At 48.0% G+C, this 18,284-nt stretch overlaps 2 protein-coding genes across 3 annotated transcripts; both read right to left on the bottom strand.

Moving 5' to 3' along the window:
- Window positions 1-727: 727 nt before the first annotated feature.
- On the bottom strand, window positions 728-3,524 carry LOC119288975 (putative receptor protein kinase ZmPK1). The gene has a single exon (XM_037568432.1). The coding sequence runs from the start codon at window positions 3,453-3,455 to the stop codon at window positions 915-917; it is 2,541 nt and encodes an 846-aa protein (XP_037424329.1). The 5' UTR covers window positions 3,456-3,524; the 3' UTR covers window positions 728-914.
- Window positions 3,525-3,947: 423 nt separating this feature from the next.
- Window positions 3,948-10,129, bottom strand: LOC119286201 (glutamine--fructose-6-phosphate aminotransferase [isomerizing] 2-like). Of its 2 annotated transcripts, none has more exons than XM_037565565.1 (11): window positions 9,801-10,129; window positions 9,195-9,367; window positions 8,660-8,771; window positions 7,489-7,628; window positions 6,647-6,808; window positions 5,698-6,019; window positions 5,333-5,583; window positions 5,129-5,243; window positions 4,665-4,920; window positions 4,419-4,587; window positions 3,948-4,318 (listed from the first exon to the last, which is right to left on the bottom strand). In XM_037565565.1, exons 1-11 carry the CDS (start codon window positions 10,033-10,035, stop codon window positions 4,235-4,237), a joined length of 2,019 nt encoding a protein of 672 aa, XP_037421462.1. In that variant the 5' UTR covers window positions 10,036-10,129; the 3' UTR covers window positions 3,948-4,234. The 2 variants fall into 2 exon arrangements, with proteins under 2 accessions (XP_037421462.1, XP_037421461.1); XM_037565564.1 differs by having other exon boundaries at window positions 5,099-5,243.
- Between the last annotated feature and the right edge of the window lie 8,155 nt (window positions 10,130-18,284).

Here is an 18,284-nt window from a genome sequence, read left to right on the forward strand (position 1 = left end):
ATTTTCTCTTTGGTGCAACTTTATAGCCCAAATTAGATCAACATTAGCAAAAAAAAATGCCTTCTTCTAGCGTTAAAAGGTTATATACATGCTTGGTGGAGAAGGGTAGCCCCTGTCGAGGAAGCGCTCATCATTGTTGTCAACAAGGTGAAAATCCTACAAGGGTAACAAAACATGCAACTCGGTAGAAATCATGTAAACCTTTGGATAAACAACCAAACATTTTGATCCCAAACTCACCAACACGGACGTTTGGCTCCTAGGTGCAATTGCACCAGATAAACAACAGCTGCACCAAAAAGTTTTAAAAATACTTTTAACAAACATCATGGAGTCCCATGTATGAATTTTCGTGAAAAATGAAATCTGTGGTGCTCTGGGGAAAGAAAAGACAGAACCGATGCTCTAAAAAGAACATTTTGGAGGTCCGATTTTATCCTTTTCGCCTAAAACAGCATGTTTCTTCATGAAAACACATGCGAGTACAACACTCGACCATGTTTGCTAAAATTTTAGAATTGTTTTAATTTTTTTGCTATTTTTTAAGATTTTTCTGTTCAGTCGAATGCATGTGTGTCCATTGTAGTATTTTCACCAACTTATGACATAGACAAATCCATTTCTTTGACAAGTATTTGCAGATGGAGAGAGTATATAATACAAATTTGATATTTGCTACAATTACTTTCGGCCAATAATTATAGCTAAGTGATGTGCACTTTTGGGGCAAAGACTACGTTCGGAAGCACAGTATTGTTTGGAGTTTTCGGAGGATACGGTTATCACTAAGAGTGAGCAAAAGTGTTGAGTACATGAAGAGCGCTCGTACATGAATTACTGATTGGCCAAAATATAAAATAAATAAAGTAAACGTGGTCTGTTCCAAAGGAATTACTGATCGACCACCTTTGGGTTCACGCATCTTCAACGGAGACGAGCGCCTGCACCACCGCGCTCATGCTCGGCCGCCGGTTCCTCTCCTCCTCCAAGCACGACAAGGCAACACCAACCACCACCTTCACCTGTGCGCGGTTAAAGTCGCCGGCGAGCCGGCCATCCACAAGATCATCCACGCTGCCGGAATGCATCTTCTCGCCCACGGCCTTGGCCACGGCCCTGACGTCCGTATTCTGGTCGCCGTCCGCCACCCTGACCCCTTTCACCAGCTCCAGCAGCACGACGCCGAAGCTGTACACGTCGACCTTGTCGCTGATGGCCAGGCTCGACACCCATTCCGGCGCCATGTACCCCCTCGTCCCCCTGATCCGCCCCGACGGGTTCGCCTCCCGCCCTGCGCGAGAGGCGGACCCCTCAGGGCGGCGGTCCAGCAGCTTGGCGAGCCCGAAGTCGGTGATCTTGGGCTCCAGATCACGGTCCAGCAGTATGTTCTCCGGCTTCATGTCGCAGTGGATGATCCACTCGAGGCACTCGCTGTGCAGATAGGCGAGGCCCCTGGCCACGCCGACGGCGATCCGGAACCGCTGGCTCCACGCGAGGACGTCGTGATCATCGCCGCCGTCGCCGTCGCCGTCTTCGTCCGAGAACAACATCGTGGCGAGCGAGCCGTTCTCGATGAACTCGGAGACGAGGATGCGGTGCTTGCCTTGGGAGCAGCAGCCGATGATCCTCACCAGGTTCATGTGGTAGATCCTGCCGATCACGCTCAGCTCCGCCTGGAACTCCTCCTCCCCGTGGGAGCGGCTCACGCTCGTCGTCAGCGCCTTGACGGCCACGACCCGGCCGTCCTCGAGAACGCCCCTGTACACCACGCCAGACCCGCCGCGGCCGATCTCGTCGGCGAAGTTCCCCGTGGCCTTCTTGATCGCCGCGTAGCTGTACCTCTGGAAGCTTGTGGTGAGGAGGATGAGTCTGTAGCCTTCGTCCATGGGGTACACCGGAGAGGACCGCGTGAACAGTCCCTTCCTGGAGAAGAGCAGGCAGCCGAGCCCGATGACAAGGGCCTCCACGACGAGCAGCGCCGACAGGAACCCGTACAGGTACGGCCACACCGGTTTCCCCGCGGCGTCACCGACGTGCTTGCGTGACAAGGCGGTGGCGTTGAGGACGACCTTTTGAGCGGCGCGGTCGCCGCAGACGGTGATATTCTCCTCAAGGATGGCAAGGCCGCCGTGTACGTGCGATTGCCATTGGTGGACGTGGAACTCCGGGACGACGAAGTCGACCGGGACCTTGATGTACACCGTCCCCGGCAAGCCGGGGAACGTCCTGCCGTTGAAGAGGACGCTTTTGAGGTAGCACTCCATGTTGGCCTTGTGCTGGAACGCGACGCATGCGCAGTTGGCGCGGCACCTCCTGGCGCACGCCGCCAACGGCAGGATCTCGCCGTCGTTGAGGTCGTAGCCCCAGAAGTCGGAGTGCGGCAGTGCCATCAGCTTCGTCCGCGTCCGCGTCGGCTTCCCGCACTGGTGCTGCCGGAAAGTCGGCCGGCACCCTCTGGTCCAGTCGCCGGGGTCGGTCTGCTCGTGCCCCGGCGCGCAGGCGCAGGAAGGCGCCGGCGCGTAGAGGCACACCGCGTTGGCGCCGCAGACGCCGTGGATGGTGCAGGGGTTGCGGAACGCCATCCACGACACCGCCCACGTCCCCTTCGCCGCGTCCAGGCTGTACGCCCTGAGGTTGCCGTCCGCGTCGAGCGTGAGCCTCCTCCGGACACCGGCGGCGGCGAAGTCGGCCGCCTGGAAGTTGGCGTTGTCGCTGGAGAGGAAGTTGCCGAGCGCGTCCATGGCGGCCTCGCGGGTGAAATTGTAGATCCTGCGGTTGTTGGCGACGTAGTTGTTGTAGGGGTTGGGCCAGTAGATGCTGGAGAAGTTGCCGTTGTCGTAGAAGAGGGAGAGCATGGCGTAGTCGCTGAACCCGAGGCTGTAGTAGCCGGAGGAGAGCAGCCTGCCGTCGCGCGACGACACCAGGCGCGTCGTCGCGGTGAGGCTCTGCGTCGGCAGCAGCGTGTCCGTGGGGAAGTGGAAACTCTGCCACAGCGCCCTCCCGTCGGCGTCCTCCACGACAAGGTTGCCGGTGTCGCGGAGCCGGGCGCGCGAGGCCGTCGGGGCGCCGGCCACGGTGGAGTTCCAGACCGGCTCGCCGTCGTAGTCGGTGAGGATGAGCGCGCCGCCGCGCTTGTCCAGCGTGAGGCGCGAGCCCTTGCTGTGGACAGGGCGCGTGCGGTCGGCGGTCCAGACGACGGAGCGTTCCTTGGCGCGCGTGAACCAGACGGAGAAGGTGAAAACGGTGGAGGAGACGCGGTAGAAGCCGCAGGCGAAGGTGCCGCCCGGCGAGCGCAGGAAGTCGGTGGCATAGTCCTCGACGGCGATGGAGGCGCCCCGGGCGAGGCTCTCGCGCGCCGCCGCGACGGCTGGCGGACATGCGATCAACAAGCTCAAACCACAGACAGTGATCAAAAGCACCAGGACGAAGGGTCTCATCGATCGTAGCACTAGCATCACTGGAATGTTGCTGATTTGGACAGGTCAGTGAAGATCACTGTTCATATGTAGGAGGAGTAGTAATCAGGTCAAGTCAACAGCTATATTTTATGCATCAACGGCGATCCAAGAAGATGAGATGGAATTTCTTGGGAGGTAATTAAGCATCGTGTAATAAACTAGTGTGCACTGGAGGGTTCGTTGCTGTGAACTGATTATTGTATAAGCATCACGAGGAGTTTAGTCGGTCGGTTTGGTTGAATCTGACTGCAACTCTTATGCTTGAGCTCAAAGAAAGCTGACGAGCAAAGATTGGCTTTTCACACCACTTGTCCAGTTGTCCTGTCCGTGGTTCTGCGCTAACAGTGTACTATAATGCACTGGTGGTTATATTGGCAAAAGTTAATTTCAGTCAACTCTTGGTTTGATGATCTGTAGCGCTGACTCTCCAGACAAAATGGTCTAGATAATCTCACTGTATGGACACTACACAATTACATAAACAGCCAATGGAAAAGCTGCACGCAATTTCAGTTCTGGGACACCTTGCAAAACCCCAGTGAGTCAATGGATCGTCATCAGTAGGAAATAGCTGACATATACTTCGCAATCAGTTGACCAATCAACACGGTGTAATGCAATGGAAACCACCTCAGGCATCTTGCTTAATCATCATCTACTAGTAAATTAACTACGCTACAGTAAAATGTCTACACAACCCGGAGGCAAACACTTGCTTCTTTTACTTAATTTCGTTTACTTTGTATGTGTGTGTGGGCGCGGGCCTTGAGTATGCTTTACTGTGTAGTCACGCTCTTGGCCAGATTCCTTGGCTGGTCGACATCGAATCCACGGAGAACAGTAAGGTGGTATGCCAGCAACTGAATCAAGAAAAGGAAATGAAGCTCGTCGGTGAATAAAATCGAGACAAATAGCACAAAAAGGCAACAGAGAGGTTTTGAGATACGATTGGCACCAAACCTGCAACGGAATTATGTTGATCACTGGCTGGAGACAGTCAGCGACCTCTGGAACCTGAATTACCCTGCAGGATGCACTAGGACCGACGGCGGAGATGTCCCCTTCAGAGCACATTATGATCAAACGCCCCTTGCGAGAAAGGAGCTGCTGAATCACCGACTTCTGCTTGCTGCAAGAGGAGGATGAGAAGCAGATCATTGCCAAGATGATCAGCAAAAATAAATCTACCTCTGTCAAAGCGCTTACCTGAAGCACGAGTCGCGTGTTGCGATGACGATGATGGGAAGATTTTCATCCACCAGGGCTAGTGGCCCGTGCTTCATCTCGCCAGCAAGCATGCCTTCGCTGTGCATCAGCGCGACCTCCTTAACTTTGAGAGCACCCTCCAAGGCAGTGGCATAGTTATAACCTCTTCCAAACACAAGGAGTGACTCCGAGTCGATTAGTGAAGATGCGAGTTCCTTCATTTCAGCATCAAGCTTGAGAACTTCACTGACATGGCCTGCATCGCAAAATAATACTTCACGCGGTGTTTCAAAACGTGATTGCGAAGCGACACTTTGCTTGACTACTACTCCCTCCGTTCCGAATTAATTGTCACATGTATGGATGTATCTAGATGTATTTTAATTGTAGATACATCCATTTCTAAGACGAGTAATTTGGAACGGAGGGAGTACATGGTAGGTTGTTGATCCAATTTGTCGTACTTGGAAGGCTTGAAAGACCAGTGATTATAGACTCCCTTCTAGGTTGAGTGGATAACTGATCAGATCCAATAGCCAAGGCTATCATCGCCATGACTACTATTTGACTTGTATAAGCCTGCAAGATTGCCAGATACTGTTATGTTAGGAAAAAAAATGCCTAAATTTTGGTAAAGTACTGCAAGATGAACATGTACTGAAACCTGCCTTGGTGCTGGCAACACCAATCTCACAACCAGCATTGATATGAATTCCACAATGTGTTTTTCTTGACAGCGTGCTCCCCACTGTATTTGTAACGCCAACACAAAGTGCTCCCTTTTCTAGTGCATACTCAAGAGCAAGGAGGGTGTCTGCTGTCTCCCCTGACTGGCTCACAAAAACTGCAGTGTCCTCTCTGTAGATGGGGCCTTGTCTGTCCAGCAAGTCACTTGCAACCTCCATAGTCACAGGAATACCTGTGGTACAAAGGTTTAAGATCACTAGAGTACTAGCTAAATACTTAAGGCACTGATGATATATCAAAACAATTCAGATCATGACAAACAATTGGACAAACTGGTTAGAATTACCGGTGAGTTCTTCCACAAAAGGTCGTGCAGCTAAGGCAGCATTATAGCTAGTACCACAGCCAATAAAGATTACTCTTCTACTGCGTCTAAGTGTTTTGAGGTGTTCCTTTAGTCCGCCTAAAACAACTCCACTATCCTTCAGTCTACCTCTCATGGTTGTTGTCAGTGAATGTGGCTGTTCATGGATTTCTTTTTGCATGAAGTGGTCATAGCTTCCTTTCTTTATTTGCTCGACTTCCATCTCCAGAACAGACAATGCTCGTTGCAGAGATGCTGGCTTCTCTTTTTCCTTGTCAAACTTAAGGATAGACACACTACCATCCTGCAGTGTCCACATTGTTACAACTTGGGTAAGATGTCAAGTATAACACTTGTTGAAAAAACAACAGAATTGCTGCACATAGTGTGTTTTCGTCATCCCTTTTCCAGTAAAGGAAAGAAGCACAGTAAGAAAATACAGTTGATGTCTAGCTAGCTGTACAGTTTTCGGTTTCGTTTTCCCCTTAACTTTTTTGGCTTTGTTGTTTCTTCTTTGTTTTGGCTAGCCTAGGGTGCTTTTGCATTTTTTTAGTTCCTTCGGATGTGTAACTCTTGTGCCATCTTAAGGCTTCCTTCTAATGCAAAATGGCACGCATTTGGGTGCGTGTTCGAGAAAGAAAAATGAATTACCATAGACTAAGGCAGTGGATTATCAATTATATTTCTCAGGCGTGATAGTTGGCATGTGTGGCAAAAAAGCGTGGCAAATGTAGTCAAACTTAGTATATGAACCAGATATGCCCAAAATAGCATGCAAATAAAAATAGCACCGATGAAGAGTAAATAAACTAAGGCCCAGATAAGACGGATACTCCAGAACCACGCTGATTAGATATAAAGGTGGACAAAATAAAACAGAAACACATGCAGACTAACAGATGAAGCAATTAACTAATGAGTAAAGAAGTACCTTTATATGAATAATTTCATTGTCTTCAATAGCCAAATAATTCTTGGTGTGCTCTACAATAGCACATAAATCACTGGAGAAGAAGAACTCCCTGGGGCTTCCATTTGTTGTCAGGGATTTGACATTCTGAAATGACTTCGCGCTGTTTTGATCACTTACTTCCTAATTATACAGAGATAACAGGCATGATTTGTGTAACTATAAAATAAGGAGTTCAGCACAAGATTAGGGGCATTATGTGATCCATAAGACTGCAAAATAACCAGTAACAGAACGCATATCATTGCGAAAACGATTAGGCGATGAGACTGATTACTTGTATACCATAACCAAACTCTCTAGAAGTTCAATCTGCTACCAATTAGTATCTACTGCTCAGAAAATACTGGATCATGTGGAACAAAAGAGTTACTACATCGAGTATTTGACTGCAGACCTATGACGAGTTTGAGCTAAAACAACAATTATAGGTCATGTGCCAAGAAAAAGGTAAAATTGAATATTGCGTCAGTAATGTACAGCTCTACTTAGCAGGTGGCGACAAGCATGGTACAGATACAAAAAAAGTAGCATCGCATCATTACATGAAATGTCCGCTTATACTGCACATCTTAGAAAGCTTATTAACCTTTAACAAATAACATCGCAGGCCAGAGCACAGCATATACTCTTGCGCAAAACAGAAACCCAGTTTGTTGTTGGAATGAAGCAAGTGGAACCAAATGAAAATATCAAAAATGGACATTTAAGTTAATTTTGCACTTAAATTTCAACATTATGTTTGCTTTAGTTGAATATATCTAATAGTTAAAAGTAAAGATACAAGGATGTTGTTTGCTTACATTGACACCAAGTATCAGCGTGCTGCCTCGTTTGCATGCAATCAGCTCATTGGGATAGTGTGGACTTTTAAAGATAAGTGCATAGGCTCCTTCAAGCTGCCTCATGACTTCCATAACAACTTGGCTAAATGTCATATCACCTGAGAAAATAAACAAAATCTCAAAACAGCCTTAACTAGAACTAATACAGAGCTCAGTCAACAATGATTTATTCTGTAATACTATGATAAGTGCTCTTGCACTAAAGTACATCCCCTGCCACGTTCAGGGTAATGTATTGCCAAAATAGTTTCGAGAAAATTCCTTATTTGACACTATCTTAAAATCTGCTTCCTTATTTGACACTGGAAAAGTTTTTCTTCTTTATTTGACACAAGTTCTAAATTTTATTCCCTATATGACATTTTCGTCCATTTTAAGCCTAAATGACACCTGAAAAGACTCTTTTGCCCCTCATGTGGTATGTGTGTGGGGGGCAATAGCGCACACACGCAGCATCAGTGCGAAAGCAGAAGCACACATGCATCAACACATACACATGCACCAACACACACGCACGCGCGCGTGCACACACACACACACGCGCACACACACACGCAGCAACACACACGCACGCAGCACACACCCACATACACACACACGCAGCAGCACACACACAGGCAACACATAGGCACGCAACAACACACACACACGTGCACGTACACACGCAGTAGCAAACACACACGCAGCAGCACACATGCACACACACATGCAGCAGCAGCACACATGTGCGCGTGCACCCACACACGCAACAGCACACGCACGCGCGCACACATACCACATGAGGGGCAAAATCGTCTTTCCAGGTGTCATTTAGACTCAAAATGAACGGAAGTGTCGTATAGGGAATAAAATTTAGGACTAGTGTCAAATAGGGAAGAAAAACTTTTCCAGTGTCAAATAAGGAACCAGATTTTAAGACAGTGTCAAATAAGGAATTTTCTCAATAGTTTCCTGGTGACCACAAATAGTATAACAGGTGTATACGTTATTTCCAAATTTGGTTCCTAGGTGGCAGCACGGTATACTTCTCCAAAGAAACTATGGAAAATTTGATCCAGATAAAGAACAAGCGGTTTATGTTGTCATAATTTGCTACGACAACAATATTACATCTTATAGAGCATAATACCTTCTCCATCACAAGCCTGGTCAAAAACAAACTTCGCTAGCTTAGGGATGACTTCTGTGTCGGTATCAGACTCAAAGGTGAACCCGTGTCGAATCAGTGTCTCTTTCAGAATCTGGACAGGTACACCAAATGTCAAGTTAGAATTGAAATTATCACGTGTTACCATATGATGCCGCATTGAGTCGATGCTTGAACCATAGGTCTTTGATAAGCATATTATCATGTTTTGATGTCTCACATTATGTATTGCAATTCCAACAAAAGCTTTTGCAATATGGTGCAAACAACCCCACCAAGGAGATTCTTTGAAACAACATGATTAATTCTCTTGAAAACGCACATGCAAAGGAAGATAAGGAGGGAGTCCATTTGGAGGGATCAGAACATGAGATTTTGCCACAAGGAGCTACTTATTATAGTCCCCACTGGCATAAGTTCATAGCTGCATGTGCATTCTACAACTGCGAAGATAACAAGGTTCAAATACTACATAAATGAATTATATATGCAACATCACAAAACAGAGTAAGCAGACCTCATAGTTTGTGATAATTCCGTTGTGGACGACCAAGAACTCATCACCGGTGCCAGAGGATTGGGGGTGGCTGTTCTTTGGGGCAGGCACGCCATGTGTAGCCCACCTGGTGTGAGCGATTCCGGCGTGAACGGAAAATGTGGCATCCAGGTTCACACCCTTCTCATCAACCTCTAGAAATCAGACGCCAAACAACCCTTAAAAGCTAGGCTAATTGGGTAAGTTTTAGCTTCTGTTATAAAATTACCAATGCAAGTAGGGAAAATGGACACAGTAAAATTATTTGGAAATAACAAAGAGCAAGGAATTTAAGGGAGGAATTGCATAAAGAGTTGACAAGCGGTATGGCCTGATAAACCCATATACTTCATCCAACCGGGTTAATCTCATTTGGAGCTACGAGGCTCCAGAATTATGCGAGTTTGGGATTTTAATATCAGCCTCCAAAATGAGTACACGACATCCACGATCCTTCATTTTTCTCCCAAAATGTGATATGAAACCTAGTCCAAACGGACGTGTAAAATCCTGCCTCTGGCCGAGGAACAACCTCCTAAACTGAAACTGAAAGGAGTTGCAGCAGGGTCAGAAGTGGAAGGTACTCACCGGAGTAGACGGATCGCACGAGGTTATCGATCTTTCCCTCCTGGCGGAACACGAGTGGCGGCGCCCCCGCGTACGCCGCCGCGGAACCAGGCGGCGGGAGGTCCGCGTCGAGGGCTATGCCGGAGGAGTCGTAGCCGCGGTACTCGAGGCGGCGGAGGCCGTTGAGGAGGACCTCGAGGACATACCGTCGATCCCGCGGCGCACAGTAGTTGAGGTAGGCGAAGATCCCGCACATGGCGGGCGGCAGGTCTTCTAGAAGGTTCTGGAAGGCCGCGTGCTTGCGCGGGCGAAGACGACGTTCGAGGTGGAGGATACAGGAGAAGGCGGCGTATTTTAGGTGGGAGGTTAGTGTACGTATTTCCTTATCGAATACGTGTTTCTCAAAGAGCAAATTTAAATTACCCTATATAGTAACACTAAAAATGTATTCTTACTTTCAGCGGAAGAAAAAAAAGTAGACTCGCGGCCACCTCCAAAGAGTTTCGCTCCGCCGCCGTCCTCTAGCGGCTCCCCTCCATCAACGACATCGGTTGTCAGTGGTGAGAGGGGTCACCCAATCCCATGCGTGTTAATCGTTTTAGTCATCAGTAGCTTATAGGTTTTTCAGTTGTTCATCGTCTGGGCTTCAGCGATGGCAATAGCGATGCTGAATAAAGAATCTTCAGATCCTTTCCCGACGAGGCGATATGACCTTTTGTTTAGGAATGGTGTTGGAAATCAGTCTGTTCAAGTAAGGATGGTGTGGCGGCGGCATCCTCGTGGTGGACTTGTGTCCTCGGGCTTCGCCGGTTGCGACGGTGTTTGCTCTAGCGTTGACGCGGAGCTTGGGAGGTAGTCCATGAGCAGATGCAAATTATGGTCTGTATCGGCGGCATTTGGAAGATGGTGGATCGTGTGTAGGGTTCATGGCAGGCAGGTATGGTTTTCTCTTTCGGCGTCTCAGTCATGCGGGGGTGCCAGATCTGGAGTTTGATGGCGTGTACGGGGCGTTGCCCCGATCTGATTCGTTCAACATTAATGGCTTCGCCTTTGGTAAGCCACCTTGGAGGTCCGCAAAGCTGCATATCGGTGATGGAGCCGCGCGAAACTCGGGTGAGAAGGTGATCTATCATTTTTTTTCCTTTGGTGTCTGCTATGGTGGTTCCGGACGGGTATTGGTGTCAAGCGCAGGGGTTTCTTTGGTCTTGATTGTAATTTTCTTTCTTGCCTGGTGTTTTGTTGTGCAAAGACTAGTGTTATGCTATTTTTTAGTTTTGTCAGATACACCGAATTGTTGGTTGGTGTTTTGTTGTGCAAAGGCAAGGGTCGCGTCAGGATGTTATTTATGATATGAATGATACGTGTATTTGTTAGGGATGAAGTGGGAATCAATCTATTATCTTAGGTCTCGATCACTTTGTCTCGATTACAAGCCCGATTACATGAATTGGAAGAACATAGAGGAATGGGGAATTTAGGGTTCGTGCCGCCGCCGTGCCTTTTGATCCTCTGGATGCCCTTGCCTTCGAAGCAAGTGGTATATGTAGATGGTGCACACCTGGGCCTCACTTGGCTCACTCGGGCCCGGCCACACGCAAGTTGGCTTTGTGGGTGTGCCTTGGTCGCCCCGTGCCTGGCCCAGTGTTGCCGCCAGGTGGGCCAGGCATGTCAGCGATGTTGACATCCCCCTCTCCTTGCAGTAGTGATTACACATTCACCGAGTTGCCACAGTTCACATCAACGATGATTACAAATTCACCGAGTCGCGACAGCTCGTCCGGTTGCGGAATCCGTCGAATCAACCCTCGCTTGCAGGGGCCCGATCACTAATCGGCGGAATGCCCCATCCCATGCTCGAAGGGGCGACCGACATGGCGAAGATGAATATCATGCACAACGGTGGCGAACCACGAAGACAGATAAGTGGAAGATAATTACTCGCCAAAACATCCAAAGTAGCAGTCGCTACTGGTGCACGATGTGGAATCAAAGAGAAAGAGGGACTCACCTAATCTAACCACGAGGACGAATTGTTGTGTTTGGCATGGTTGGGCACAAGTCTTGACACACAGCGCAAAGTAAAGGGATTAGATATTCTAAAGGAGGATCCATGAGTGGTTTCATGAGAACAAGCACTACAATCCACATGAGAAGGAAAAGATCGATGATTGGAATGTGAACTCGCTAAATCATCGATGGTGCACCAGCCAAGAGGCCGTCAACAAGTTTTGTGTTGCATACGCACAAACGCAAAAGCGGTGTCCAGGTGGCGTGGGACTCCACGAGCTCGTAAGTTTTTCTTTGTGTTGCTCTATGTATTGGTCATGTGATTGTCTTGCTCTATGTTGTAGTGTGATGATTATGTGATTGTATTGTTTTGCTAGCCCAACCGTGTGGCGATGTTGTACAACAAAAACAAGGACAAACCATTTACGATGCTCCATTATTGGAGAAACTTGAATGGGAAAAGCAAGTGGAGTGACATTGCCAATTCTATCAAGACGGCCAATGCCAAAGGGATGAAGTGTGTGAAACAAGCGGTGGGGTGCATCGGCCATCCGCTTGCTGGGGTCGAGCAGAAAGAAATGGGAGAACGAGAAAGGGTGGCATCAAGATGCATGATGGACAAGTGGGAGGACATCATGGTGAAGAAGGAGGGGGCAAGTGCCAAGTGCAACGAACTCAAGGAGGAAAATAAGGTGGAGAGGTTTAACACATTCATGGATATCCAGAAAAAGAAGATGAACCTTGAGGAGGAGAAGCGCAAGGCAAGGTATGGCAGAGCGTAATGTTCAATATTCACCAATAGAGGTCGGTGGTCGGAGTGATTATATTAGATGTTCTCCGGAGCATCTTGAGGGAATAAAAGTGGCCAGACACCATTAACCAAACCACGGTCCACTTTTCTCTCTAATCCTTCCGCTTTGCCATGTGAATCGGTCACCCTGAAAACAAGGTCCTGAAACTCACAATCATCAATTGCACTATGAAACTCATGCATGTACTGCGGATGAGGGTTCCTGCCTTCTTTCTCGTGTAAGAACTAGATCTCGTTAAATTCGCCAATGAGGAGCCATGGAAGATCGTAAGAAGTATGGAGTTGACGCATGATTGAGGGAGTCCTCGATTAAGGGGTCCTCGGGCGTCCGGCCTGTGTGACATGGGCCGGACTAATGGGCTATGAAGATACAAGACAGAAGACTTTGTCCCGTGTCCGGATGAGACTCTCCTTTGCGTGGAAGGCAAGCTAGGCGGCCGGATGTATGCTACCTCTTGAGCTTACGTTGGTTTTCCCTTGAAGAGGAAAGGATGATACAACACAATAGCGTAAGTATTTCCCTCAGTTTTGAGAACCAAGGTATCAATCCAGTAGGAGGCTACACGCAAGTCCCTCGTACCTGCACAAACAAACAAGAACCTCGCAACCAACGCGATAAAGGGGTTGTCAATCCCTTCACGGTCACTTACGAAAGTGAGATCTGATAAAAATAATAAGGTAAATATTTTTGGTATTTTTGTTGTATAGATTGGAAAATAAAGATTGCAAAATAGAAATAGCAAGTTGATAGGAAAATAATATGATGGAAGATAGACCCGGGGGCCATAGGTTTCACTAGTGGCTTCTCTCAATATAGCAAATTCTACGGTGGGTGAACAAATTACTGTCGAGCAATTGATAGAAAAGTGCATAGTTATGAGAATATCTAGGCATGATCATGTATATAGGCATCACGTCTGCGACAAGTAGACCAAAATGATTCTGCATCTACTACTATTACTCCACACATCGACCGCTATCCAGTATGCATCTAGAGTATTAAGTTCATAAGAACAGAGTAACGCATTAGGCAAGATGACATGATGTGGACGCATAAACTCAAGCAATATGATATAAACCCCATCTTTTTATCCTCGATGGCAACAATACAATACGTGCCTTGCTGCCCCTGTTGTCACTGGGAAAGGACACCGCAAGATTGAACCCAAAGCTAAGCACTTCCCCTATTGCAAGAAAGATCAATCTAGTAGGCCAAACCAAACTGATAATTCGAAGAGACTTGCAAAGATATTTAAATCATGCATAAAAGATTTCAGAGAAGAATCAAATATTGTTCATAGATAATCTTGATCATAAACCCACAATTCATCGGATCTCGACAAACACACCGCAAAAAGAATTACATCGAATAGATCTCCAAGAGAATTGAGGAGAACTTTGTATTGAGATCCAAAGAGAGAGAAGAAGCCATCTAGCTAATAACTATGGACCTGAAGGTCTGTGGTAAACTACTCACACATCATCGGAGAGGCTATGGTGTTGATGTAGAAGCCCTCCGTGATCGATTCCCCTCCGGCGGAGCGCCGGAAAAGGCCCCAAGATGGGATCTCACAGGTACAGAAGGTTGCGGCGGTGAAAATATGGTTTCACTACTAGGGAAAAGCCTAGCAGCAGCGCGGGTTTTCGGCCTTTTAGTAGCGTGGGGCCGGCGCTACTAATAAGGCGCTACAGCTAACGTATAGCAGTAGCGCTGGTCCACCCGCGCTACTGCTACACAAGTGTTGCAGCAGCGCGCTTAAAGGAACCTCGCTGCTGCTAATAGCTATAGCGCGCTTCCCCTGTGCGCGCTACTGCTACGACCGCGCTGCTGCTAACTTTTCTCCACTCGCTACTGCTAATTTTAGTAGTTTTTTTGTTTTTTTCGGCATATTTGTTTTGTATTTGAACAGGCTTTATAGAAGAATCTTTAGCACATACAAATATCATCATGATACACATACAAATGCCTGCGAGACCACAAATGTAATCATAGCATATACATACAAATAGTCTCGTCATAATCATCATCCAACACAAAGTGGTATCTTGTCATCATCTCGAAAATAGCGATACATGCAGGTCTCGAATACTTGCAACTACAACGTCATCCATCTAAACAAAGGTATACGCGAGAAGAGCTATCACTATGAGTGAGAGCGGAACTGTTCAGTACATGAGATGGTGGTTACGAGTCCTCTCTCGCGCTAGCGTGAACCTCAAGTAACTAGCTTCTCCTTCTTGTCTGCTTTTGAAGCCTTTATGGCTGGCGTCCGAGAACCCATTCACTTGCGCCTGACACTCATGCCACTCGTTGTACACCCCCGGAACCTTCCCTTTGTACACGACATAGCAGTTCCATCTCGCCATCAAGAAACTAGGTACCTGTTAGAGATGCATGTTCATGAAGAGGATGTACAATCATATATATGCAACAAAATATACTAGAGAACACCGAAAGAGAAAGGGTTAGCAACTAGATGCAACATACAGTACGCAAATTAATTAACTAGAGGTACGCAGGTCATCGTACGCAAACTAACAAAGTAGCGTTACGCAAGTTCGGCAGGGATCGTGGACATCACAAAGTTGCATCGCTACAAATAGTATACAAGTTCAACCGACACATATCATCATCATCATCATCGGCATCATAAATCACTAGAAGTTCCATCCTTCCATATCATCGAGGATGGACCCTAGCTTCTTGAACGACATGAGGTCTAGACGTTGCATGCCTATGCGAGTTCGAACGTCAGCTCGCGATATAGGGCCGTGGTGGAACATTCCCTTCTCATCGACGACTTCTTTCATGATGATCGTCACAATGTCACTTTGGATGCGAAAGAAGTCATCTCTAAGTTTATAATCCGCTTCTCCATGAGATTCTAGCCACTTGTGGATATGATCATCATTTCTGCTTCTCATGCGAAGCTTTTGGTGATCCGTGTTGAACTGAATCATGAGATGGAGGATGTACAATCCATCCTTCTTGCTTGGTTTTGAGACTTGGATGCAGGAGAAGTTAGTTTTATGCGCGAAACCCATCTTCTTGTTCCTTTGTTTCCTGATCTGCATGTGGCCACCTCTAAAGCTGAAGCCTTGGAGAGCATCATCTAGAATATTCATTATGTGGGTGTAGTCTTTTTTCTCGTAGTCTCTGGAAGGGTCAAAATACACGGCGTGGGAGACTTGCGGATAAAGAATGATAAGGACGGCGCGCCCGTTGCTGCGGGGAAAAGACACCTCAAATTATTCCCCATAGAGAGAGAAGGAATGATTGAAATGTATGAAAGGGTTGTTCGAAACTGACTTACTTTGGATGATAAGGCACGAGGACAATTTCCCAGTCCTTATTCTGTACCATGAAGTTTTGGAGGTAGTCCCTAGCAGTTTCATGCTCAAAGTCACCGAGACTCAAGAAAGACTCGTGCATGTAGTACGGATCCACCACACAGATTTGTGAGACTTCTTCACTGTTCATGACAGAGCTCATATGTAGCGCAAAAAGGCGGACGATTGTAAAATCGAGCCGCCTTGTCAGAAACATCTCAAACATATGGTCAAACCGCAGGAAGAACACCTCCGCGGGCCGTGTCTCGATGTAGCACTTCCCCTCAGGCACACGAGCCGCGTATGTCGGATATCCTGGATCCTTTGAGGCTAGTAGGCTTTTCTCAGTCGACAGCACATGGTCGTGCAGTCTCCTGAGATCCCCTGATAGTGCCTCCAGCGGTTTCGGCGGTAGCATCGGCTCGCTCGTGAGATGGAACATGGCCGCACCTTTCACGGGTACACGCTCTTCAGAATGCATCGTTTGGCTGCTATGTGCTCTAGCTTGTTTGGAGGCAGCTATCTTCCCCGATCTCTTTCTCTCCTTTTTCTTGGGCACACCTTCTAGACCCTTCCTTAACCCCTGCCCCAGTGTTCCCGGGCTAAGTACTGTACGACCCTCGCGCTGGGATAGTTGAGCCTGTGTTGAAGCGGCATCTTCAGGCGTGTCCTGTGAGGATTTCATGAAGACAGACTTTTTGCAATCCCTGCTACGACCTTCCTGCCCGGGCATATCATCCATATCCTCATTAGCAAGCTGATAGTCCGATTCGTCATATGGTTGACTCATCAATTCTATGTCACAGTCATACGCGTTTGTATTGAGGAAATCCATAGGGTCGACCTCCATCTCATCATCCATTCTCTGTTCTACAGGACAAATTACATCAGCCAGCACTATTACACCCCCTTCATCATGTCGTCCGCTGCTCTCACCCGGCACTACAGGAGCTGGTAATTGCGTAGGCGGGGTGGTGGTCTCCGCACATGCTTGTTGATGTGTGGTTATTGGTGTGCTCTCGGCCGGCTCCAGACGAATAAGATTCTTCGGCCATAGCAGCACCCAACCCTTGCAGCTTCCAATCCGCGGCGGGGTCTCGTCGTCCCCTCCCACATGCTGTACTGGAGGAGGCAAATCCTCGTGCCCTGATTTCACACTGGACAAGCTAACCTTGAAGTGCCCAGCAGGGATCGGCTGGTTGTGGAACGTGGGTTGCAAGGGGTCCATTATCATCCCCTTTCCCACGTCCACCTTCTGGCCTTTGATCAAGTAGAGTATAGTGCACGGGGTTTCTTTCGCCTGCAAACACATATGTCTGTGGCGTAAAACAACCGAAAGGCAACAAAAATGGAATATATATATATATATGGTGGTGCGACATGTAATTACCGTGATGGCGTCGAGCTCAGCCAAAGACGAAGGCCCATCGAGCGCGCCAGAGACTGAGGACGGGCTGCTATGAGCGGGAGCGGCTGCGAGAGGAGGCCCGGTTGCGTCGGCAAGTGATGGTGCGATGATGTTGTTGTTCATGGAGTTGCTCCCGTTGAAACTGGGCAACGGGAAATCATGTACCGTCTTGTCTGGATTTTCCTTCGTCCAGTTGATGATAACTGGAACCAAGTTAGTAGCAAAATCATTTCTATAGGCCGTTACAGCTGCATTGACTGCCTGCTATAACAACTCATATTTGTCCTCGGCTGCTTTTTTCACGTCCTCAGCTGCTTTTTTCTCGACCGCAAGCTTCACCTTTGCGTCGATGTCCGCCTGACTAAACTTCTTTTTCTGCTTCTTGGCCTCCGGGCCCTCGTTGTAAAACACCTTCCACGTGGCGCCATCTCCAGCGCCGTGCACACGACCATATTGCGGCCGCTGGCCCAAGGGGAGTCCCTTAAGTTTGTTCAAGGCCCGGTTGAGAGGGGTGTCCCACTTGGGCCTCATCGGAGAAGTAGGGTTTTCGGCTGCAAGCTGGTGTTGCTTCTCCAGTAGTCTAATCAATTTCCTCGTGATCTTGTCCGTGTAAAAAACCTTTTTCTCCTTGTCCCACTTGTAGCGGGCCCTGCTGAAGTCATGCTCCAAGGGGTTGGTGAACTTCGCGAAGGGGTCTAGGAGACCCATGGCTTCACGTTCCGCGTCCTCCTTGTTGGGGAACGTAGTAATTTCAAAATTTCCTACGCACACGCAAGATCATGGTGATGCATAGCAACGAGGGAAGGGTGTGATCTACGTACCCTTGTAGACCGACAGCGGAAGCGTTAGCACAACGCGGATGATGTAGTCGTACGTCTTCACGGCCCGACCGATCAAGCACCGAAACTATGGCACCTCCGAGTTCTAGCACACGTTCAGCTCGATGACG

Source organism: Triticum dicoccoides, chromosome 4A (genome assembly GCF_002162155.2).
Source record: "Triticum dicoccoides isolate Atlit2015 ecotype Zavitan chromosome 4A, WEW_v2.0, whole genome shotgun sequence".
NCBI classification, from domain to species: Eukaryota; Viridiplantae; Streptophyta; class Magnoliopsida; order Poales; family Poaceae; genus Triticum; species Triticum dicoccoides.